Source organism: Lynx canadensis, chromosome D4 (assembly GCF_007474595.2).
Source record: "Lynx canadensis isolate LIC74 chromosome D4, mLynCan4.pri.v2, whole genome shotgun sequence".
Taxonomy (NCBI): Eukaryota; Metazoa; Chordata; class Mammalia; order Carnivora; family Felidae; genus Lynx; species Lynx canadensis.
Window position 1 is genome coordinate 93,509,526 of NC_044315.2, and position 24,001 is coordinate 93,533,526.

At 58.9% G+C, this 24,001-nt stretch overlaps 2 protein-coding genes across 4 annotated transcripts in view; both read right to left on the bottom strand.

Moving 5' to 3' along the window:
- Positions 1 to 14: 14 nt before the first annotated feature.
- NSMF (NMDA receptor synaptonuclear signaling and neuronal migration factor) lies at positions 15 to 7,527 on the bottom strand. Its single transcript, XM_030292879.1, has 12 exons — positions 7,419 to 7,527; positions 6,912 to 6,973; positions 5,709 to 6,215; positions 4,449 to 4,524; positions 3,560 to 3,565; positions 3,170 to 3,238; positions 2,178 to 2,230; positions 1,300 to 1,389; positions 677 to 801; positions 380 to 463; positions 261 to 294; positions 15 to 157 (listed from the first exon to the last, which is right to left on the bottom strand). Exons 1-12 carry the CDS (start codon positions 7,487 to 7,489, stop codon positions 15 to 17), a joined length of 1,320 nt encoding a protein of 439 aa, XP_030148739.1. The 5' UTR covers positions 7,490 to 7,527.
- Positions 7,528 to 8,329: 802 nt separating this feature from the next.
- The window catches only part of PNPLA7 (patatin like phospholipase domain containing 7), a 66,165-nt gene continuing 50,493 nt past the window's right edge, over positions 8,330 to 24,001 (bottom strand). For 2 of the 3 annotated variants that reach the window (XM_032595694.1, XM_030293371.1), the window contains 12 exons: positions 22,930 to 23,112; positions 21,987 to 22,105; positions 14,815 to 14,971; positions 12,340 to 12,456; positions 12,084 to 12,153; positions 11,165 to 11,281; positions 10,487 to 10,635; positions 9,903 to 10,055; positions 9,675 to 9,785; positions 9,251 to 9,335; positions 8,931 to 9,034; positions 8,330 to 8,759 (listed from right to left, as the gene is read on the bottom strand). In XM_032595694.1, the coding sequence (XP_032451585.1) occupies positions 8,649 to 8,759; positions 8,931 to 9,034; positions 9,251 to 9,335; positions 9,675 to 9,785; positions 9,903 to 10,055; positions 10,487 to 10,635; positions 11,165 to 11,281; positions 12,084 to 12,153; positions 12,340 to 12,456; positions 14,815 to 14,971; positions 21,987 to 22,105; positions 22,930 to 23,112 (1,476 nt within the window). In that variant the 3' untranslated portion in view covers positions 8,330 to 8,648. The other variant, XM_032595695.1, reaches the window with a different exon arrangement.

Genomic DNA, 24,001 nt, shown 5'->3' on the forward strand with positions numbered 1-24,001 from the left:
ATACATGCACGCACTCACACACGTCTGCACGAAGCCTGCATTCTCAATACCCCCCACCCCCACGGCAGAAAGGGACGGAGTCCTACCTGGCAGAAAATCAGCATCTTCCAGATCTTGGCCCCTTTGTGATAGATGTTCAGCTTTTTCTCTATTTCCTCTATGGAGGGAGGAGTGTGAGCACGGCCCTCCAAAGCCCCCCGTGGCCCATAGGTAAGCCCCCAGACCCAGGATCAGAAGACAGGGGATTGGAGGACACATACCCAGGATGTCCTCAAAAGTTGCATGCTCGTGGTCCTGAAACAGACACGGGCCACACTCTCAGAGTCCCTCTTGGGCAGCAGTCCAACCCAGAACCAGGGGCCGGGGGAGGGTCACTCACATAGAGGATGGGGATGATGGACGGGTCATCTCTGCGGATGATAGTCGGGATGTACTCGGCTTTGGGCACCTTGGAGGAGATGAGCTGGAGACAGCACGGGGAGCTGCTCAGGGCCCAGCCACCTTGGAGCCAACGGGCAGTGGGAGGCCCCATGAGGTTGTCCCCCACTGCTAGGCAGCCTGTAGTGGCCGCATCATCTCCAGGCAGAGCCATTGGGCTCCTGGAGGAAAAGGGACCTCCCCCCTCCAGCCCAGGACAGGCTGGAATAGGAATAGCATAAAGACGGCCCGACCTCACCATGACCTTGGGGGGCACAAAGCCCTCTGTGTCACAGGCCACCGCCTCCAAGCCCTTCTCGGTCTCCCAGTCCAGATCCTCAAAGGCCTCGCCCAGGGTGCAGTGTGAGCTCTGCAGGTCACTACCTGAGGGGCAGGATGGGTCACCAGGACTGTGGACCACCTCCAGCCCCAGCCGTGGTCCACAGACACGGGTGGCAGACAGAACCCGCGATAAATGGTCCTGGAGGGCCCTCCAGGCCGGCGAGAAACCCAGGGTGGGTGACAGAGACCAACACTGGCCACCACCAGCCTGGCGAGACTGGCCGCTGCCACCAGAGCTGCTGCGCTGTTGACCTCCGTGCAAGGGTCAGCTCCAGCCAGGGCACTGCAGCCTCTCAGACCTCTAGAGTCGGTGAAGCACACACGCGCCCCCGCCCAACACTGCCGTAGCCGTTAGTTAACCCTGCCCACGAGGCCGGAGGTGCCAGGCGCCCCCGCCTCACAGATGGGTAAACTGAGGCTCAGAGAGCAGAAGCGCGGAAGCCTAGCTGCCCAGGCAGGAGGCCCGCCCTGCGGAGCGCGGGGACTGGGGGACTAGGGGAACCTCTGAGGCAGGTGGGCCGGCCTGCGCCGGGCACCTACTGTCTCGGGAGTCGTGGGAAGTGTCGGCTTTCATGGGGGTGGGGTCGCTCCAGGACCGGCTGAAGCTCCGCTCGCGCCGCTCGGCGAACGCTGCAGTGAGAGCAAAGCCGCGTCAGCGGGCGGGGGCGGGAGGGGCACAGCCTGAGGGGACTCCAGACACAAGGGACTGCAGACTTGGGAAAGCCAGGGGGAGAGTCCTCGAGCTCCTGACGGCGGGGAGGTCGGAGGACATCAGTTGGGCCACCCGGGACCGAGTCAGGTGGGGCAGGACTAGGGGGTGGTGCCTAATGACGCCAATTGGGGCGAGGGGACAAGAGTGGCGTGTGGGACCTGGGGCGGGGCGGGGCCAGAGCCAGAGGTTCTGAGGCGGGGTTAGGGGCGGAGCCTGGGCAAAGCCATCGGTTCCGCTGGCGGGGGGGGGGGGGACGGGGGGGCGGAGCTGGAGCCAAGTGTTCTGGGGTGGAGGTGGGGGCGGAGCCTGGGCGAGGCCAGAACCAGAGGTTCTGAGCCGGGGGCCAGGGGCGGGGCCTGAGCCAGGTGTTCTGGGGGGAGGGGCTGGGGGGGCGGAGCCTGGGGCGGGGCGAACGGTTCTGGGGCGAGGTCTGAGCCAGGAGGGGGGGCTAGGGGCAGAGCCAGGCGTTCTGAGGTGGGGTTGCGTGCTGGACCTGAGGCGGAGCCTGAGTCAGGGAGTCCTCAGCAGGACTAGGGGCGGGGCCAGAGTCAAGGGTTTCTTGGCGGGCCTGGGGCGGTAGGAAGAAGGCCGTGGGGTTGGAATGGGGATCTGGGAACTTGGGTCTTTCCGGTGCAGCGAGCAGCCTGCGAAGCCCCAGCCGGCCAAGAGCAGCGCCACCCCCTCGCCCTCCCGCCCAGGGTCTTACTCTGGGCCTTCACCCTCCGGCTGCCGACCATGCGCAGGTGTTTGCGGAAGTTCCTGGGGAAGAAACACCGGTGGCTGGTGAGGACCGCGAAAGGGGGGTGGGAGGCGGACGGATCCCCCATGCTTCCTGCTCGCCACTCTTCCCCCAGCAGCCGGACCTGACATGGCCTGCCTTCGCCCTTTTAGGTGATAAATGCCCTCCTGGCGCCCCTACGCTCTCCCACTCACCCACCGTCCACCCAGTCCCTCTCCTGCTGACACCTTTCCAGGGCTCCCCTTTGCTGCCAGGACAGAGGCACAGTGATCACGCCTTCTCTTGCGGTCACCCCCCTCTTCCCCGTCCCCGTCCCCCCCCTCCCCATGCAGGACCACTCCCTTGGTGGCTCCCCAGCATTCAGGCACCCACCTCCACTGCCCACCGATAATTCCCTCTTTGGGCCCAGGCATACTCTGGGCCCCATCAGCCCCCCCCTCTTCCAGGTGGTCAAGGGCTCCTGCTTCCTGTGCTCTCGGGCCAGGGAAGCGCAACTGTCCGCACCGACCCCAGGTAGGTTTGGGGCCTGCAGACACTCCCTCCCCTGCCCTTCTGTCCCTGGGCCACCTCAGAGACAGGTCTTTGCCCCCAAATCTGTGCCCCGCCAGGGTCCAGTGTCCAAGATGGACAAGGTTTCTGGTCACGTCTCTGAGGTGGGGCATGGGGAGCGTAAGCTTTGCTGCTGACCCCACAGCTCTGGGGTTCAAGGGCCAGAAAGAGACACGGGTGGGCTAGCTGGCTGCAGTTCAACTGGCAACGTACCCCCAAAACACACCAAAACACAGGCCTGGGGAGCCCAGGTCACATGACCTCTCCTGCCTGCAGCGTCCCCAGAGCAGGGCCAGGCCAGTGGTCGCCACCGCCCTTCCCCCATCAGGTCTGCGAGGGCCCAGTGGGCCCAGGCCAGACCAGCACAGACAAGAGACGGACTCTGGTGGCGAGTGGCTGGCAGGCCCTACCTCTGGATTACAGACGCGGAATCATTCTCCCGTTTCCGGCGCTTCCTCTCCGCGTAGCCCCTGAACACCCTGGGAAACCACCACGAGTCAGCACTGCCCTTGGCCGCAGGTAGGTAGGAGGGACCGAGACGTGGGGACAGAAGCGTGAGCACAGGGCCTGGAGGGGCATCCAGAGCGCAGGGCCGGGCAGAAGGGTCCTGGCCTGCCTCACCCTGTCCTCGGCCCGGCTCTTGGCAGGCCCTGCTGTGGCCTTGGTGCTGGGACACAGCACTCCCTCACAGTCAAGGCCCAGGTCCCTGGCCTGTCCAAACCTATTTGGGGGTGGGGGGTGGGGGGTCCCCCAGGGACAACCACCATGCCCTTAGGCTCAGGGTCCCGCAGAGTACTTACGAGATGCTGGAGGTGCAGCGGGAAGGGGCAGCGTAAGAAAGAAGACATAGTAAGCCACGACCCCCTCAGCTTGTAAATTCCCAGTCGTTTCCCTTCTTGTCATGGACTCCAGGGGTTCCTCACAGGCACTCCAGGCACTAGCAAGGCACTAGCAGTGCTGTGGTAAGCCCATGAAAGGGCAGCGGACACTGAGGTCACTGGCCCGTGCCACCAAGTGCTGTGATGTGGTTGGGCTCGCACAGAGGCCTGTTTCTGCTGGGCCTGGGCCTGGCAGCAAAGATGGCAGTCCCCAGCCAGCCTGAGGGCAGGGGTGGGTTCCCCAGGGTAGCACGAGGGGCGGAAGCTTCCTCAGTGTGGGGGACACTGCAGCAAAGGGTGCCTCCCGGGAAGGAACGCTATATCAGAAAACAAACCCAGATATGTGTCACAGGTAGAGAAGAGCAGGCCCCTGCAAGGGACTCCTGACTTGTGATCCCTTGAGGCTCACACAGAGTACGCAAGTAAGCTGCTGTTTGGGAAGCTGAGGTGGGGCCGTGGCCTGGAAGAACCACCCGAGTGGTGACTACATCAGCCTCAGCCCCGGGCCAGGTCCGCAGAGGACCATGAGGGACAGGGGAGGGCTAGGAGATAGAGGGCAGGGCAGTGGGCAAGGGAGGAGTGGGAAGGGAGGGGGCATGGGAGGGGCAGTGGAGGGTGGGAGTGGGGGGGAAGAGCGGCCAGCGCTGCCTTCCTCGAGACTGATGTCACATCTGGCAGCCCTGGTGGGACATGGGCATGTGGGGTCGCTCAGAAATAGCCACCCAGGTGGGCCCCGAGGGCAGGAGAGGGTCTGGCAGTAGTTCCTGAGCACCACCCCTCACAGCGGGCACGTATCAGGTACACGACTCACGCTTGCATAGTTGTGGTTGCTGTCTGGAAGCTGAAGAGGTTTTCCTTGGGGAACCAGGTACGGATGGGGACGTCATCTGGAAGACAAAGGAAGTGGCTAGGGTGGCCTGGGAGTTCCTAAAGCCTTTACCCCCTTCTGCCAGGGAAGGCAATGCTTCTGCCAAAGCCAGTGGAGGAAAGGCACCAGGGTCCCCTAACCCTCTCCCAGGTGGGCGGAGGCTGGCACAGGCCGTAAGGCAACATGTGCCCGCTTAGCTGTTCGAGCCAAGACAGCTCAGCGGCTTCGTGACAGTTTGTCTTTGCTTAGCTCTCCCTTTGGTGGCCTACAGTTGAAGAGCGGTCCTTTGAAAGCACAGCCTGTGTCCAGGGTGCCCAGAGAAAAGGGTTCACTTTGTTCCCCTTCGGAGAGAAGCAGGGCAGGGACAATGGTTGCAGCCTCCCTTTGTCTGCATCCTGCACACTCCACTCCCTTGGACCCTGCCAGGAGAGTGAGGCGGAGCCCTCAGGCAGCATGGAGATGGTCTTGCTGAGGGCTGCCCCCTCCAGCTCCGAGACAAGGTGGATGAAAGTTTGCTCTACCCCCCTGAGAGTTGCCCTGACCCCCACCCCAGCCCCTGAGCTGTGTTCATCAGAGGAGTGTGAGGTCATGGAGCTGAACTGCCCACACCTCGGGCCTGTGCCCCGATGCCCAAGCAGGTTGTTGACTTGGAAGCCCAGGGGGTGTCCTGGGACGATGTGGGTGCTCAGCTAGTAAGGACTCTGCTTTTTAGAAGTGCCCTCAGATTCAAGAGGCATGGGGCTGCTTAAGTGTCCCAGAGAGGCCTCTTCTAGACATAGTAGGCCTTCAGGGCTCACCAGCCACCCACACAGCTCAACAATCCTTGGGAGGCTCCCAATGGGCTGGCCAGGCCCCAGATAGATATGTGCTTCCTGGGGTGAATGAGAACTCCATTTGCTGGGACCCAGGGCAGGGACTATTTCCCAGGATTTCCCAAAGGCAGACCCATCTTCTAATTAAGCCATGTTTTCTGCCTGCTCAATCTTTAAGATTCTCCTGCCCCCCGCCCCCCCTCCTCCGGGAAGCACTCCTTGATTGATTTGGTGCTGGCAGGGCCAAAACCAACTACGAGGGCTGACGTGTGGCATGGGAGATAGCAGCAGGAGGCTACCTGCATGCCACGACCTGGGCACCCTCCACCTGTCCAAGGCTCAGCTTACCACCCTGCCCCACAGCCTGCCCATTCCTCAACGAGCCCCTCACCAGACACACGATCGACACTGTACATCCTCTCCAGCTTCTTGCGGCGGCTGGTGGCCTCCGGCAGAGGTGGCTGGTCCAGCGCAAAGGCCCGAGGGGAAGGGCTGGGACCAGGGGCCAGCTGGGCGCACCCGGGACATTCCTTGGAGCCCTGGCGGCTGCCTGCCCAGCTCTGGCAGGGCCTGCTGACGTCCTCGCGGCTGCCCCCTGGGCTGGCACGCAGGGGCTGGCTGTGGTGGTGGGGGTGCCGCTCCCGCTGCCGCCGCCCCTTCACCACAGCCAGCTCGATGGCCTCGGCCTCGGGACTGGGCAGCAGGGCAGGCTCCCCGGAGATGGTGTACACGCGGGGCTGGGGGCCCTCAGCGGTCGGTTTTCCACCGATGACCTCCTCTGAGAGACTGCCCTCATAGCGGCCGTTGGAGACGAGGGAGAGGCGGCGCTTGTTCTGGGGGGCTGGCTGCATCTCGGGGGACCCGTCGTGGCCAGAGTAGGCATCAGCCAGCAGGTGGTCTGGGAGAGAGGCAGCAGGTGAACTGAAGCCCTCCTGGCCCTCCTGCCCCCCCTTCTCCTGGTGCCGTGAGGGCAAAGAACACCCAGCGAATGCCTGGCTCAGATGGGGGGGGGGGCAGGCAGAGCCTGCCCCCCCCCCCAGCCCCGGTGACCACATCCTAAGCCCCTGGTATCTCCAGAAAAGGTGTTTGCAAGCTGCGCACTCCTCTTAGAGGCTCCCACCCTCCTCCTACCTGGGCCCTGAGCTCTGGGTGTGCGTGCGTGGGGGCGACAGGCTAGACTACCTGTGAGTGAAGGTGGGGGGTGGACAGGAATAAACAGGCCACCTCCCAGCCTGCCACTGCACTCGTGTGCCCAGTGCCAATTTCTCCCCTCCCCCCCACCAGCTGGCCCCCAGAGACAGCGGTGCCAGCCCTGGGGGTGCCAGGAGGCCTGTTGCCATGCCAACGGCCCAGGCTGGGTGGGTGCCATGGTGATGAGTGACTCCAAGCTCCTTCTGGGGCTCTGGGCCAGGGAGGGCAGGGGGCGTGAGGAAGCCAGCCCAGCAGAGCAGCTGCTGCCCGCTCACACCCCACAGTCTCCACAGCCTGCGGGCCGGGCCTGGGCTGCTGGAGCAGGGGACAGCATCCCTAGGTCGTGGGGGTGCGGTGGGGCTGCGAACCGACCCCGCCCCGGTACCTCTTCGAATGCCCCTACCTGCACCGTTCCGATTCTCAGGGTGACTCTGGGACAGGTACTCGCCAAATGCTCGGGCTGCTCTGAAGGGTGGACAGCGGGGTGCGCTGTCAGTGCACACAGACCACTCTGGACTCTGCTCAGATGGGAGCCTGGGGTCCCCACCCCCACCCAGACCTTGGGCACCGGTAAGGGAGGGGCCGGGGTCACCCATGGCAGACAGTGCCCTCCCACCCCAGAAAGCCCAGGGCTAGCAGGTCGCAGTTCCGGGGGCCTTGGGTCCCAGTGCAACGTGGCCGGGGCCCTGGCCTGCTTTCTGTCCAGCCCCCGTCACTGTGTGTGTGTGTTGGGGGGGGGGGCGGGGGGGGGGTCGTGAGGTCGGGCATCTCAGCCGCAGCTGTCTCCGGGAGGGGAGCCGCACAAGGTGGGGGTGGGAGCGGGGGAGGGAGACTCGGCGAGAAGCCCCGCCACGGGGGAGGGGGCCGGGGGCGGGCGCTGAGCCCCGGCGGCCGGCCCCGCCGCACTCACCGCACTTTGGCCGCCACCGAGGACATGGCCTCGCTCCTCAGCGCCCTCCTCCGGGAGGCGGCGGCGCCCATGGTCGCGGCGGCGGCGGCGCATCCCCCGGCCTCAGAGCGCGCCCCGCGCCCGCCGCCTCCGCCGGGGGAGCCGCGCCACGCCGGGACTCGGGCTCGGGCCCCGCATGGCCCGCGCTGGGCCCTCCGCGAGTCCCGCCGCACCGGGAGAGCGCGGCAGGGGCCGGGGGCGGGGGCTCCGCCCACCGCGACGTCACGGACGGGGCGAGGCCAGGGGCTCCGCCCACCGCGACGTCAGGCCTGGGGGCGGGTGCCCGTGACGTCGGGGCCTGGCCGGGTCGTCAGGAGGGGACCGGGGCGGTGGCTCCGCCCACCGTGCCGGGCGAGGGGGCGGGGTTGGGACGGGGTGCGGAGAAACTGAGGCCAGCGGTCACCCGACTGCAAGGTCCTGGGCCCTCGGGTCAGGGTTCTCGGTGCCCCTCACAGGTCTGCACGGGTTGCGGACCCCAAAGTGACAGCGCCAGAGCGCTCTCTCCTTTTCTACAAAAGGACTCCCGGGCGCCGTTTAACGATCTGAGAAAGTGTGGGCGGCGTACAACCTCGGAGCGCGGCTCGTGTACTGCGTGGGAAGACGCCCGCGGGAGAGATCTGGAGGGGGCTCATTCTTGGTTCGGGGGCCCATTGGCTCCACGCCAGACCCTGGGCGCCCTGCCTGCCTGGCTAGTTGTTGCCCTGCGGTCTCAAGCCCCAGCAGAGGGGTGCCTGGGGTCCCTACATGACGACTTCACACCCAACCTGGCCTCGGGGACGTGGCCCTCACGGCAGATCAGTGGTGCAGCCGGAGGCTGCTCTCTGGCTCCGGTCAGGCGCATCGTGCCACGGGGACGTTGGCAAACGGACGTGTCCACGCACAAGCAGATCTACCTTTATTGGCACATCAGGCCCTGATGCTTCAGGGGCTCCAACATCTCTCAGAGGCCTCAAGGAGCCCCTAGGACTGCTGTGTGTGCAGGGGTGCCAGGACCGAGTGCTCCACCAGCAGCTGTCAGAGACCTGCCCCCGCCGCCCCCCACCCCCCACCCCAAACACATACAGGTTGGGTCCGGCACAGATGAAGCTGGACCCATGGTGCACAGGGCACTGGGCCCCAGCCCGGTGGGGAAGAGCCCCCAGGAACTCTAGGAGCCCGGTCTCTGAGAAAGGCCACCAGCAGAGGCGGACTCTAGGGTGCATCAGAGTGAGGGGTTCCACCCATCTTCGTCAGCATGTCAACAGCAGGGCAGTTTGGGGAAGCCAGACTGGGGTACCGATGCCGAAGTGAGGGTTCGTCCTCCTAGAATCAAACCGCACACCGTGCAGGTGGGGGTGAGCCCAAAGGGCTGACCCAGGGCCAGGTCTCTGTGGCTCTGCGCTGCAGGGCAGCAGGGAGTGAGCAGCTGGCCTGCTTGGAGCCCTCGGAGCTGCCTCAGCTGAGGGGCACCACAGGCAGGTCTAGGCAGCTCACCGAGTCGGAGCCCAAGTGGGCCGGGGCGCTCTGGAAGTCAGCATACGTGTCCTTGGAGCCATCTGGCAGCTCCTCCTCATACTCCGTCTGGTAGTCAGACTCGTCTGGGCGGAAGGGAGGGCCGTGTTGGTCCCCTCTCAAGAGCAGGGGCCATGCCACGGTGGCACAAGCCCCTACCGGCCACTCATCAGGCTCATCAGGTCCAGGGGCTGCTAGAGGGAGCCCGGTGACCAGGGCGGCTTGCTGGGCACACCAAGGGTCAGAAGGAGATGTTGCCACCCCCCCCCTGCGGCTGTGCATGTCCCGGGCGGCCAACTCACCGTCCACTGTGGCTACTTTGGCAGGCTCAATGCGTGACACAATCTCAGCAAGGTCCGTGAAGGAGGCATTGGGGCAGGTGAGGACCTGAAGGGCCGAGGTGGAAGAGACATCTCTGTGACCCTCTATGGCCCTAGTTTGCCAAGGTGCCCAAGTGAACCCCTGGAGTTGGGGCAGGGGCCTAAGCAAGCCCCCATCCCCTTCAACCGTGAGTACCAGAAGAGTAGAGAGCCAGAGTGGGGCAAAAAGAGGGGATGCTGAGGCAGAGGCCAAGAGTTCACCCCCATGGGGTCACACCCCTGCCCTGCCTTCTGGCCCCGGAGCAGCTGAGGGGGTGTGCCACGGTCCTGCAGAGTGCAGGGAGTTCTGCACCTCTCGGGCCCACTGAGGCGGGAAGGGAAGGAGGGTGCGAGCTCTGGCACTCACATCACACGCCTTCATCTTGCTCGTTCCCTGCCGGTCCTGTAGCATCTTTTCCAGCACACCACTTCGACCCCAGATGTCAAACACTGTCCGCCCGTGCTGATACCCCACTTCCTGCACACACACCAGGAGCCCCCACTTCTAAGCTCTCAGAAGTGAGGGCAGGGAGGCTGGGGAGGGGGCAGGCAGACACTGGACCCCGCCGACCCTCCGCACCCCAGCTGCACTCACGCAAATCTCGTTGAATTTGCCAAAGTCCAGAGTACCGTAGCTGTCGATGGGGGGGCGCAGGTACTCACAGTACTCACTGTTCTTCACCATCTCCAGCTGCCGGACGCAGCACACGTAGGCCAGGCGTGTCTGGATCTCCGCCATGTTCAACACCTGCTGCCATCAGAGCACCTGAGCAAGGCTCTGCGGTCCCCACATGGCCCCATGCGGGCACAGCTGCCTGGGTCTTGTGCCCTGACCCTCTCCCTCCCCTCCCCAAGGGGAAACACATCCCTGCTAGGCCTGGGAGGGCAGGTGCCCAGCCAGGGGTCCTGGAGATGAATCCTGACAGCGTGTGGAGCCTCTGGGCCTGTCCCCTTTCCCCAGAGCTGGTCCAGGCAGGATCCTTGGCAAGGACAGTGAGCAAGCTCCGTTGGCCTCGGGGCCTGGAATGCACTACAACCCTCCCCCGCCCACAGGAAGCATTTGGGCAGCAGCACACCGCCCATCTTGGGGCCAGTGGTATGAGAGTGTGGAGAGACTTCAAGGGAAGCTACAGAGGAGCACCTGATGACCTGGGCACTGTGCAGAGCTATGCCCCCCACCTTGACTTTTGTGGCCAAGGGGTTCCAGCGCTTCCACAGCAGCCACCACCCAGACAGCGCGTCGCCATAGTTGGTGAGGTCCGTCTCATCCTGGCTGCCCACATCAATGGCAATCACCACCTTTGCCCCCATAGACCTGGCCACATCCGCTGGGGAGAAGACAGCCTTGGTCACCACCCAGGACAGGCACATAGAGCCCCGGGTGGGAACAGGGCTTGGGAGGGACGGGGAGAGAGCCTGCACAGCACTGGGAGCCAGAGGGTCTCCCCCTTGGGCCTGTAGAGAGGCAGCCTAGTGCACAGAACTGTCCAACAGGTGACAGGTGTGCCCAGGGGAGGGGCCTCACCCACAACAGACCTGGCACTTTCTGGCTGTTAGTTCTGACTGTGGGCACAGATGGGACATAATTGCTCTCAGCTCCTCTACTTGGCCCTTGTTCTGAGTGCTGCTGAGCCGACAAACAGGGCCATATGCTGGGAGCACACGGTGCCCGAGCTAGTGTGCACGAGGGCGTGCGTCTGTGTGTGTGCCTGGACGTGTTCCCCGGACTCCGGGAGCACCTATAACCCCCCACCCCCTGCTCCAGGGAACACTGAGGAAAACGTGCCACTGGCCTTCCCGGGAGTGGAGGGGGCTGAGGCAGGGGTGGGGGCAGCCCCTCCCCACCCACTGCAGCACCTGGGAGGTTGTTGATGTAGCCCCCGTCCATCAGCAGGTGTCCGTCTTTGGGGTCGCAGAGGGGAGGCAGGTAGCCTGACAGAGACATGCTGGCACGCACGTACCTCCACAGGGAGCCTGGGGGAGAGTCGGGGGGCTGGGGGAGAGGTCACCAGGGCCTGTGGCAGGGGAGCTTCACACTGCCCACGGTGGGTTCCTGCCCTGGACCCTCAGCTCAGAGCCCTGCTAGCGTTTGGGTCCTGAAGTCTGCACGTCTGGCTCTGGCGGATGGCCGCAGGCCTGAAGACAGACACCCCTCCTGTTCTTTCTCCTCCACAAGGGAGGCCAGGCTGGCTCTGCAGTCTTTCCACGTTCCACTGTGTGAGCCACGTCGTCCCACTCACCTCCAGAGAGACACATGCCATCAGCTCACAAACCGCTCTGCCCAGGAAAAGGGCCCTCAGCTGCCACCCATGCATCAGCCTTCTCGTGGTCCCCAGCCCGAGCAGTCTACCACTACCTCCCGATTCGAACTCATAAAAACACATGCCCTGCATGTGCCCTTCATTACACCCCACGGCCCAAGCAGGCCCTTCACCCCACTCCTCTCTGCTCCCAGTTCACAAAGTTTTCTCCACCTTTCTGTGTCCAGTTTGGACTTCTCAGTGTTTTTAGGCTCTTGGTTACGTCCCTCCCCGTTTCCTTCATGCTCACAGCAGGATCACCTCTGTGTTCAGATCTCCCTGAGTGTCTTGCCTCCTCCAGGTCATCTTGGTGCTTCGTCCAGTTCAAGGAGCTGCCACGCCCTCTACCTGCAACCCGCCCCCCCTGGAGGTGCTCTTTCAATGTCCCTCCCCTGACCACTCTGCCCTGAGTGGGGGGCTGTGCCCTGTGCATGCCTGAGCCCGTATCAAGGGGCACCCAAGGAGGAGGTGCTCACCGTCCGTGTGGACCCGCATAGCAGAGGCTGTGATGTCTGTGGTGATGGTAAAGTAGGGGATCCATAGGTCCTGCAAGGGCGGGGGGGGGGGGGGCAGGACTTAGGACATCCTCCCTGACGGCCAGCTCCCTGACCCTGTAGGCCCAGGGGCTTGAGGGGATGAGGAGGACGTCAAGCACCCGGACACAAGTCAGGCTCAGGCTGGCCGTAGGCTCCAGCTGAGGCACCCCAGGGTGGTCCCTGCTTTGGGGGGCACCTCGATCTGCCGGTCCTTGAAGACGCTACAGATGCTGCTATTGAAGCCGGCCCCCGAGAACATGGAGGTGATGGGGTAGGTCAGGTCCAGCACAGTCTTCACCATCGACGTCATGTCCTGAGTGGATGGGGCACACGTGACACCCCTGCAGAGGATGAGGGGCTCACACCCCGCCCCCACCTGCTGGCGTGGGTGGCAAGGGGATCCCACAGGACCCAGCCAGGAGCCCAAATCCAGAAAAGGGAGCAGGGACACAGCACACGTCTGTGCTTCCTGCAAACAGAACAAGGGTGTCTGGGAAGCATCCTGAGGAGTCCCCCAGGAGGAGAGAATTCCGGGGCCTGAGCAGCAGGGCCTAGAGGTCCCGTGAGGGTGCCTGCTGGCACCTGCTCAGGAGGCCGAGCTGAGGACGAAGCTCCATCCAGGACCCACGCTGGCAGGTGAGTGGCAGGGACCGCTACCCCCTGAGGTCCCCAAAGGCAGTAACACCCGACCCGTCAAGATTTCTCCAGGAGGGGGAGCCACCCTGCCCTAGAATGCTCAGGGTTGACCCTCACATTCCAGCATGGCAGGCCCTACAACAGGGTCCCGGAAACAGGGCCCTGTTGAGGGTCCTCTCTGCTGAAGGCCCCCCACCCTCCCTCTCTTGTGGGACTGAAGCTCATCCTTCCTCAGTGAGGACGTGGGCCTCTTAGACCTGCGAGGAGGACACGTGACTGACCAGGCAGCACTGGCCTTGCCCCAAGAATGCCTGGGTTCAAGGTTATCTACCTTCTTAAGAGTCAGGGATAGAGAGGAAAGGTCCTCCCTGCCTCTGTGTGGACAGAAACAGATGGAAAAGCCTAAAACAGAGGCCACACAAGGGGTGGGCCCCCAGGTGAGGGGGAGCTGCCCCCCAGTGTGTTCACACTGAGATGAACAGAGTTCAAACAGAGGGAACCCGTGTGCTCCTAGAGGAAAGGGACCCAGAAGCACAGGACACCCCAGGGTCCTCCCTGGTTAGCAAGGCCTCACTCCTGAAGAAGCCCCTGCCTAGCACCAGAGAGCCTGCAGAGTCAAGCCTGGCGGCCCCCACAGTCACATCCCCTCAGCACGGCAGGAGGCCAAGGGCCCACACAGACAGGCAGGACAGAGGCCATCCTGGATGGGATCCATTCTGCCCTGCCGTGCAGAGTCCCACAGCCCATTGCTCACCGAGGACGACAGGGGCATCAAGCCCAAAGCTCCCTGGCCAGTCCCACACCTGCACTGGGCCAGCAGAGGTGGGGAAGGGAGGTGTCCTCCTGGCCTGTGAGCAGACCCTCAACTGAGGCTGAAGCACACTGTGCCCACACCCACTGTTCTCAGAGGCCATCCTTAGTGACGAGCTGTGTTTGCTCCTGGACCTCTCCTTGGAGCGGCCCACTGAGGGGTGTCTGGGGTGCCTCATTTCAGGGAAAGAGGGCTCTCTGGAACAGAGTTGGGGCCACATGGATGGGGCAGATAGCCTTCTCTGATACCTTCTGCCATAGAAGATGAACAATTTTCTTTTCTTTTTTAAAAGGAGAACTTGAACACTTTTGACTCCACTCATGGGGCTCTGTGCCGCCCCAGGAAAGCATGTGGAACTGTGACAAGGGCAAACGGCATCTGTACCTTCAGGACAGGGGTGAGTCGGCCTCCCCACCAGGCTCCAGTCTGCCCACGGGAGCTGCTGCAGCGAGCTCGCTTATAGTGCGGGCTTTTTGGCCTGCATTCATCACCCGGCCAGCTATTAGCAATTTTTTCTTATTTTCTATCTTCCTGATGCCCTGGCATGTGGGGGTCTCACAGACCCGGGGAGAGGCTGTCCCCTCGCAGGGCTAGCCAATCCTTAGAGACAGCAGAAGCCTCGCCCGCTGGGAGCGTCTCTCCTGCAAACCGAGCGATCCAGAGCACACACGCCCCGGCCCCCTTTCTATGTCACACTCTCACACCAGGTCAATAATCCTCCGCCTGAATCAACCCAGGCCCAGGCACCAGACAACTGGGGACGGCCCCTACACGGCAAGCCCACTGGAATTATTCCAAAAGCCCACCCGAAGCTGTTTACCCTGCCCTCCCTTGCCTTTCCCACAGAAACCCCCATAAAGGCTCTGGCCTCAGCCTTCCCCCTGCTCCTCTCCGCTGCCTCGCAGGCATGGGTGCTCCCATGTGGTCCTGTAGGGTGGGCAACTACAGGTAACATTAAACTTTTCTTCCGGTGGTGCTGACCTCTCTGTGTTGTCTTCAGTCACCTTTATAAATTAAGACCAGGCACCAACCAGAGCCAAACCTCCCAACACTGATGTCCTTATCTCTTTTGTGCTCCCCATTCCCTCACCATCCTGTAAACCCCAATCTGAGGCCAGAGCCCTGCAGAGTGTGATCAGGGGCCAAAGGTCCCAATGCCCTCCCGCCCTCCACAGCACCACAGGGACCTGGTGCTGAGCTCCAGGGAGGGCAGAGACCCCTCACCTCAGCCCACTGCTTGGCCCGGATCCGTATCTGGCTGTAGTTCCGTTCCTCGGAGTATAGGGCGCCCATGAAGGCCCCGATGGACGTCCCTCCAACCATGTCCACAGGGATGCCACACTCCGTCAGGGCCCGGATGATGCCAACCTGGGCACAGCCTCTACATCAAGCAGGAGCACAGAGCAGAAGTAAGCACTGTTGCCAGGAACAGCACCTGCCGTGTGCTGGCAAAAGGACCCAGAGACAGTCATCCCCATCTACCTCCTCCTCCTCAGTGCCTGCCTCAAAGACATGGCCTCAAAGAGGGGCTGCGGCCATTACCGGGATGTCTCTCAGAGCCTCAGCAGTTGTGAAGCAGACACAACGCAGGCTCTACAACCACCATGATTAGAGTCCCAGGGGCCAAAAGCGGCAAGCAGCCTACGTGTGTGATGGGTGAGGGAGTAAGCAAAGTGTGGCATGCACGTACAAGGGATGTTGCTTGGCCTTAAGAAGGAAGAAAATTCTAACACATGGATGAACTTGAGGACCCTGCGCTAAGTGAATGAAGCCAGACACAGAAGGACAAGGTCTCTCCTCACATGAGGGACCTGGAGGGGTCAAGATCACAGATACAGAGAGCGGAGGCTGGGGACTGGGGGTGGGGGGTGTGGGGGCAGGCTAGGGTGTAACAGGGACAGAGGTTCAGTTTGGGAAGATGGAAACGGTCCAGAGCTGAGTAGTGATGGTTGCACAATATCGTGAATGTACTTCATGCAGCTAAATTTCACATTCAAAAATATTTATAGTGGGAAATTTTGTGGCATGCATATTTAATTTTTTTTAATGTGTATTCATTTTTGAGAAAGAGAGAGAGAGAGAACAAGCAGGGGAGGGTCAGAGAGGGAGACACAGACTCTGAAGCAGGCTCCAGGCTCTGAGCTGTCAGCACAGAGCCCGACGTGGGGCTTGAACCCACGGACGGCGAGATCGTGACCTGAGCTGAAGTCGGACGCTTAGCCGACTGAGCCATGCAGGCGCCCCACATGCTTATTTTAACACAATTAAAACAAAATTTAATATCACCACAAAAAAATTAAATATTCAGGTATCAGGCTAAAAAATTTTCAAGAAATTGAAGACAAGATTGATAATTTGGCACAGAACTGGAAACTATAGGATAGAGCCAACCACCACTTTACAAGTGGAAAATACAGCGTCTGAGATAAAGACCTCACTCAGCAGGTTAAGCAGCAGACCAGGCTCACTGGAGACCCATGAAGCATGGAGATGGCACAAGAAAATCCTGAGTCCCAGGACACCCCAGAACGGACATGGAGACCGCTCCTTAGAACAGACGTATGGGAGCCTAGAGCATGTGTGGGATCCGGCAGAGGAGTCCAGAAAGAGAAGGGGATGGGCGGAAACGTCTGGACAGAGGGTGGTCTGGTGCAGCCCAGGAGGGCTGGCCTCTCCGTCCTGAGGTCACAACACAACATCTACAACCCCTAACTTAGGAAAAAAAGAACAGTTTAAATCAAACAAGTCAAATTACGGAAAAAACAAAGGTAAGAGCAGAAATTGATGAGGCAGAAAAACAAAAGACTCAGTAGAGAGGACCAACAAAGCTAACAAATGGTGCTCGGAGAGGACCAACTCCCGGCCCCTCCTGCGAGAAAAGGAAAGGCAGGGAGGGGGTGTCAGGAGTGAGAAAGGGCGCATCTGCAGAGATGCTTCAGTTACAAAAGTGAGAAGTAGGTGTGAACCTCGTGCCTAAGTAGGAAAATTCAGATAAAATGGACATATTCCTAGAACGACATACTGTGCCAAACTGACAAGAGAATCTGAATTGTACTATAACCATCAATATAACCGAACCTTTCCTTTTTAAATCTCCACAAAGAAGACCGTATGTCCAGATGGTTTTACTAGTGAGTGCTACTGAACGTATAAGGAAGAGTAACACAAATTTCACATAAAACTTCCCAGAGAATAGGAAAAGAAGAGGCACTTCCCAACTCCACTCTGAAGCCAGCAAGCACACCCACGTGCAGCCCAACCTCACACAGATTCAAAGGGAGTCCAGCAGTGGGCAACACGTCATGGGCCAACAGGGCTACCCTCAGAAGACATCAGTTTTTATTTAAAGATCAATGCAATTCACCACATTAACAGAATAAAGGAGAAAAATTACACGATCGTCTCGACAGAAACACAATAACAACCATCCATGATACACACTCAGGAAACTAAGAAAAGAAGGGCGCTTCCTCCATCTGACACAGGGCACCACAGACACCACAGCCGAGATGACACTCAATGATGACAGTGAATGCTCTGCCTCCCATGGGCGACAGGACAAGACATGTGTGCCCCACTTCCACTCGACACTGTACTGCAAAGAAGATATAACTATGTATATAGGAAATGCAAAAATAAAAATAAAAAAGTCATTAGAATAAGTGAATTTAGCACGGCTATAAGATACAGAGCATCAATTTACAAATATCAGTTGTAGTTCTATATACTGGCAACAAACGCTTTGAAAGTGAAATTTAAAAGAAAACATTTACAACAGGAAAAAAATCCCGTAAGATACTTAGCTGATTCTAAAAATTTATATGGGGGGCGCCTGGGTGGCGCAGTCGGTTAAGCGTCCGACTTCAGCCAGGTCACGATCTCGCGGTCCGTGAGTTCGAGCCCCGCGTCAGGCTCTGGGCTGATGGCTCGGAGCCTGGAGCCTGTTTCCGATTCTGTGTCTCCCTCTCTCTCTGCCCCTCCCCCATTCATGCTCTGTCTCTCTCTGTCCCAAAAATAAATAAACGTTGAAAAAAAAATTTTTTTTTAAATTTATATGGAAAAGCAAAGGACCTAGAAGGGCCAAAAGCCATTTTGAAAAAAACAGAACTCAGGAATTTGCAGTGTCTGATGTTAAGATTTACCATAAAGCTGTGGCAGTGGTGTCGTGAAGGACAGACACGACGCAGCCCACATGCTCTGGTGGGGGACACAGCAGCCACGGGGGAGGGACAGTCTACAACCAAAGGTGCTGGCTCAGCTGGATGACCACATGAGGAGAACAGAGCCTTGACCGGCACAAGACGCGTCAGGTGGTTCACAGACCTGAATGCACAAGCTGGAGTCACAGAGCTTCTAGAAGAAGGCAGAATGCCTTTGTGACCTTAGGATAGACAAGAACTCTCAGAAGCCCAGCAGACCAGAAGCAGTAACCATAAAAAATGGAAAATCACGCCTCATAAAAATTAAAAACTATTCATCGAAAAATACCATTGAGAAAACGAAAAGTCAAAGATTGAGAGACAGAATTACTACTAGATATTATCTGGCAAAAGACTTGTATTCAGATTATATAAATAATTCCTCTGAATCAATAACAAAAGACAAACCACCAGTTAAACATGGATAAGAATGTAAACACTACTTTACAAAATGAGATACACAAAGGGCCAGCGAGCACGTGACCTCATTAGGCCCCAGGGAGATCACCAGATGCCCCCACACACCCTTTAGAACAATTCAAAATGAGGTTAATACCAAGGGTTGGCAAAAATGTGGGAACCTGAACTTCAAACACTGTTGGTGGGGGGTGTAAAACGGCACAATGTCCCCCATGACCAGGTAGCTCCACTCCTAGGTATTTGCCCGAGAGAAAAGAACATACATGCACAAAAAGGTTTGTACAAGAACAGTTATAGCTGTTTTCTCCATAACAACCCAAGCGAAAAAATAACCCAAGTGCCCATCAACAGGAGGAGCGGGGTAAGCAAAGCGTGGCAGACCACGGAATACGCTTAGCAGTGCTGCCGATGTGGCCTGGAGCACACGGACAACCTCACACGCTGGGCCCAGCGTGCGACACAAGCCAGTACAAACAGAAAAGCTAAGGAAGCCAGTGGAACACCTGCATGAATATTCTCAGAGAAATTCAGTATTCCACTAGTGGAAGAAGGAGAGAAAACTATGAAGAAAGCACTGAGACATTAGAAATATTTTAGCAGAATAGAGCAATTAGAAGATCCATCTGAGAAAAACCATCTAGAAAGTAGAACAAAAAGGCAGGGATGGAAAATGAGGGAGAGGGAAGACCTGGCTTCTGATCATCAGGAGCTCCTGGAAGAGAGGACAGAGTGGGAGAACATAAAATACGCCCCAGAGCTGAAGTTCACGATTTCCAAATTTGGAAGGGCCTGCTGGGGCCCACCCAGCCCAGTGGATGAACACACTGCCCCCAAGGCACACCAAGTCCCTTCAAGGACCGAAATGAAAAGACTCCCCCCATGGCTTCCAGAGGGGAAGCAGACCTCACAAATAAAGTGGGACTGGGCATCTCAACAGCGACACTGGAAGCTAGAAAGACAATGGCAGCACCCCCTTAGAAATTCTCAGGGAAAATTACTTCCATGTTGGATTCCACACCCAGACTGTCATCAAGGACATTTTCTGCTACACAGAGTCTTAAAACTTTTACTTCCCAGATGTCTTCTCTTAAGGAAGTGTCTAGAGTATGAACGCTACCCAAATCAGGAATACGTCAAGAAAGAGGAAGGCATGGACTCCAGGAAATGGAGTTGAATGTGGGAGAGAGACCAAGAAGTTCCCAGGATAACAGTTAAGGGAAACTCCAAGACAACGTTACGGGCAGAGCCCAGAGGCGCTGGGAGACCTGGAGGGGGTGGCTCCCACACACGGTGAAGCAGAGGCCACCCGAGATGGCGAGCAAGCTGACAGGAGGCTGATGCTCCAGAGCAGTGTCTGGGCACCAATTAACGACACCCAGGAAACAGAAAATGGCAATTGCAACAATTATTAACTCCAAGGAAGGAAATACAGCCGTACTATGCAATGTGGTGTGACTGAGCCCTGAATAAGCACCACGTCATAGTAATAGAAATGGTGACAACTAGCTTGACTGGCATGGGAACCACACTGGGAACTGAGTGGTGAGGAGGGAGACAGACAGAAGACAGGTGATGGATAGATGTACAGATGCCGATGACAGATGAATGAAGCACAGACAGATAAACTGTGTGTATGGTGGGGGGACGGGTTAGGAGCTCAATAATCTAAAACTGAAAGAACAGAATGGCTATGCTGTTGAGAAATGCAGATGAGCAGAGAGATGACTATGCTCCAAGTGATCTTCTCTGGGATGTCTCTGGGTTTGGTCCCGGGCGAGACAGCAGACGATGGCCTCAAGGCAATGGCCACATGGCTATAAACTAAGTATTATTTTGACGAAAACTAAATTTTCATTGAAAATGCTGTTGATCGTGGCGCCTGGGTGGCTCAGTCGGTCAAGCTTCTGGCTCTTGGTTTTTCAGCTCAGGTCATGATCTGGCAGTTCATGGGACTGAGCCCCATGTCAGGCTCTGCAACGATGGTGCAGAGCCTGCTTGGGATTCTCTCTCTGACCCTTCCCTGCTCCCATGCACAGACGTGTGTTCGCTCTCTCTCAAACTAAATAAACTTATGAGAAAAAAAAAAATTTTTAAATGCCATTGGTCACATCATCCTGGCCTACAAACCAGGTCCAAGTCTGGGTCAGCTCTGGGCCACCTCACTGTCCTAGTCCCACAGGAAGTAGCCTGGGTCTTGCCTTCCATCAGGCAATGTTAGGTAAATCACCCCATTCTCCAGGCTGACTGGCTCAGCTTTCAAGCAAAAGCACGGCACCAGAGGGTGCTCGGATTGTGCCGCATCACTCGGGGCAGGCCAAGTCTGGGGGTGAGCAGGACACCCTCAGAGCGAGGTGGCGACTCCCCATGCCGGGGTGAGCAGGGGTGGGGTCTGTGTGTCTACCCACCCTCCTGTCAGGAAGGGTCTGAGGCCAGACGCCAGGCCTCAGAGGTTTCCAGGTGGAAAGTGCACACAGTGGGCTTGGACTGCTCCTCTGCATTATCCTGATCTTTTCAATTTTTTTTAAATTTTTTTTTTTTTTCAACGTTTATTTTTATTTTTGGGACAGAGAGAGACAGAGCATGAACGGGGGAGGGGCAGAGAGAGAGGGAGACACAGAATCGGAAACAGGCTCCAGGCTCCGAGCCATCAGCCCAGAGCCTGACGCGGGGCTCGAACTCACGGACTGTGAGATCGTGACCTGGCTGAAGTCGGACGCTTAACCGACTGCGCCACCCAGGCGCCCCTATCCCGATCTTTTCTAGAGAAGAGAGTCTGGGTCTCCCTTGACCTTGAGGCTGGACGGCATCTCTGACTTTAATTTGCCAGGTGTGAGCACAGGTCTGGCTCCACAGGCAGGAGACAAAACTTTGGAGAGTACCCCCTAAGGGGGGATACTCCTAAGAGGTTTTAATGTTTCCGAGCCCCCCCCCCCCACCCCGCCCCTCCTCCAGCTCACTCTGAAAGGGATGTCCTTGGAACCAGGAGGTGCTGAGCCAGGCACCTTCTCCAGGGCCCACGGGAGAGAGGCCAGCAGCACCAGCAGGGCTGGGGGGTGGGGTGTATGTATAGTGCTCAGGAGGCCCTGCGCGCCTCATTCGGCCAGAGCAGGGGGGAAGCGTGAGGGACTCCACCCCACAGGGCACCCCCAGCACAGGTGTTGTGGGAGGCACTGCTCGCACCTCCTCACTGTGTCCTGGGGCTCCACATCTGTTCCAGGTGTGTATGCCTCTTTAAATTCAGGAGGAAGGAGGCGTGTGCCACAATGACAAACACAGGGTAGCAGTTATTTGGGTTAAAAGTCCTGTAAGGAACTGATCAGCCCTCAGAACTGAAGAACGCTGTGCTACGTTTGCAAGCACACCAGGACATTGGTCTATAAAGTATGTATTAAAATGGAAAGAAACTCACCTGCAGCCCAATGGGAAGACTGGCAAAGGACAAGAACAGAGTTCTCAGAGGAAGCGTGAATGGCTAACAGATACGCAGACACTTCTAGCAAAGACAATCAGAACAAATCTACTGCACTGGCAAACGTTAAAACCTGGGGGTGCCTATGGGAAGCACTGCTTGGCAATGTGCACCCAGGGGCTGAAACATGCTTGGTCATGCACTGGGCCTATCTATGGGGACTGCTTCTGGGACCAGCTCAGAGGCCTCTTGGTCAGCATTAGAGTGCGCGTGCACACGTGTGCGCGCGCGCGCGCACACACACACACACACACACACACACACACGCAGCTGTGGGTGGGATGGGGTGGGATGCGGTGGGGACTCACCTTGCTCCTCCGCCCCCAAGCACCAGGGCGATGGCGTTGCCAGTCAGCACCCGAGCCAGGCGGGAGAAGTCCGAGTGCCGATCTGGGGGCCTCTGGAAGACTCGCTCGTACATCTCCACCTGGGAGAGGGGTCAGCAGACGGGGAGGGCTAGGCCAAGTTCCACACACTGTGACCTGACCGGCGTGGCCTCCTCGACTCCTGACCCAAAGCCCTCTCCAGGACACAGCAGGGTCTGTCTGATACTGATGCTGACAGCACCTTGGTGCCTAGGCGTGCCTGGGAAGAGGACCTCACAGGGCACATGGGTGAGGGGACAGTGTGGGCAGACGGACTACATACCCACGGGTCCAGCAGGAGACCACAGAGCCCCAGGAGAGCTGTACCAAGAGGGATACCAAGCCCAAACCCCAGCTAAGACCCTGCCAGCCACCAAGGTTGAGGGTGCTCCAGGGCACAGCCGCCACTGTCAGGACACTGTTCACGGAGTTGTGGGGCCAGATAGGCTGTGGAGTGTGGGCAGCCTGTGGGGCCCCAGCCCCGCTAAAGCCCCCAGGGCTGAGGAGGCTCTCTCCTCCCCCTTGGCAGGCTCTGGTGACCTCTCCCCCAGCGTCCCGACTCTCCCCCAGGCTCCCTGTGGAGGTATGTGCGTGCCAGCATGTCTCTGTCAGGCTATGTGCCTCCCCTCTGCGACCCCAAAGACGGACACCTGCTGATGGACGGGGGCTGCATCAACAACCTCCCCGGTGCTGCCCCCAAAGATCAACTCAAGCAAACGTAAGCTTACAGAGAAGCAAGCTCCCCTTATCAGCACCCCAGCGACCTCAGACTACAGAGACCCAGAGAGGGAGCGAGAAGGAAATGAGCCTGGCAATCACAAGTCAGGAAGGCTGTGTTCTGGAGGCCAGGAGTTCCCGTCAGTCCAGCCCAGCGCCCAGGCCTCACCAGCTTGGGCAGGCTTCTCCGGGAGAAGACGCGGCGCGGGCAGCACAGGTGCAGGTGGCCGGAGCACCAGCTGCGCATGTTCAGCCACTCCACGGTGCGGGAGGGTGCGGGCCCCTCCTCCCGGTGCAGCAGGACCAGCTGCTTCTGGGCTCGTACGGCCGTGCTCTCCAGCATCCGCTCCAGCTGCAGGAGGGCAGAGCCTGAGGCCTCGGCGGGACAGAGGCCCCGCTCTGGACGCCGCCGCACACGGGCAGGAGGGTTGAGGGCAGGGCCTTGGCAGGTGGCACCCTGGTTCTGTGAGCCGGCTCAGCCGTGGTGTGAGCTGCCCTTCGGCTGTCGAAGCTGTGACCCAGGGGTCTGCCCGGCCATATGTCTGATGCATGCTGAGCTAGGTAAGGGTGGCCACAGGGAGCTCTGGGGTGTACAGGAAGGGAGAGGCCGCCCCCCGTCCGTTTTCCTAACACCTCCTCCGCATGTGCACACACTGTGACCTTCTCAAATGATGTGTCCGCAAACACTCCCTGCATCTCTCCCTGCAGAAGAGGAGCCCGCTTCAGAGATGGGTAATTTTTAGCTGCCCTGGGATCAGAGAGGAAGGAGATGGGGAATGTGTGCTAAGGGAAGGCAAGCCTACACTTCATACCCTTGAAGCTGGAAACAAAGTGGGCTGGCGACGTAACTTCACAGCTGAGAACAGATGGTGGGGTACTCACAAATAGGAAACTAAACAGCCACAGAACCCAGTGAAACAATATGGATAAATCTTAAACACCTAAGTGTTGAGGGAAAAAGGACATTTCACAGTGATATAAAATAGGGCACTATTTATATCAGATGTAGATCTGTGAAGCTGTGCTGTATACCTCATAGTAAAACTCAGGACACTCAACTTCACAAGAGGCCACCTGCGGGCCACTTCAGGGCGCCTGCCCTGCTTTGTGCTAAAACCACCACCACAGGTGAAGACAGCAAAACGTTTCAAATCATGAAGAGAAGCTATAAGGGTGTCGGCTTTTATTAGGTCTTCTCCTGGGTTCTTGAAATATTTCATTCCAAGGAAAAGACAGAGAAA

What these genes read in the sequence shown, in the direction of transcription:
- NSMF (XM_030292879.1), bottom strand. Translation starts at nt 7,489, where the DNA reads ATGGGCGCCGCCGCCTCCCGGAGGAGGGCGCTGAGGAGCGAGGCCATG. An exon ending in TCGGTGGCGGCCAAAGTGCG is followed by an intron (nt 6,974 to 7,418) that starts GTGAGTGCGGCG and finishes TCCACCCTTCAG; the next exon opens with AGCAGCCCGAGCATTTGGCG. An exon ending in CCGGAGGGTGAAGGCCCAGA is followed by an intron (nt 1,390 to 2,177) that starts GTAAGACCCTGG and finishes CTCTCACTGCAG; the next exon opens with CGTTCGCCGAGCGGCGCGAG.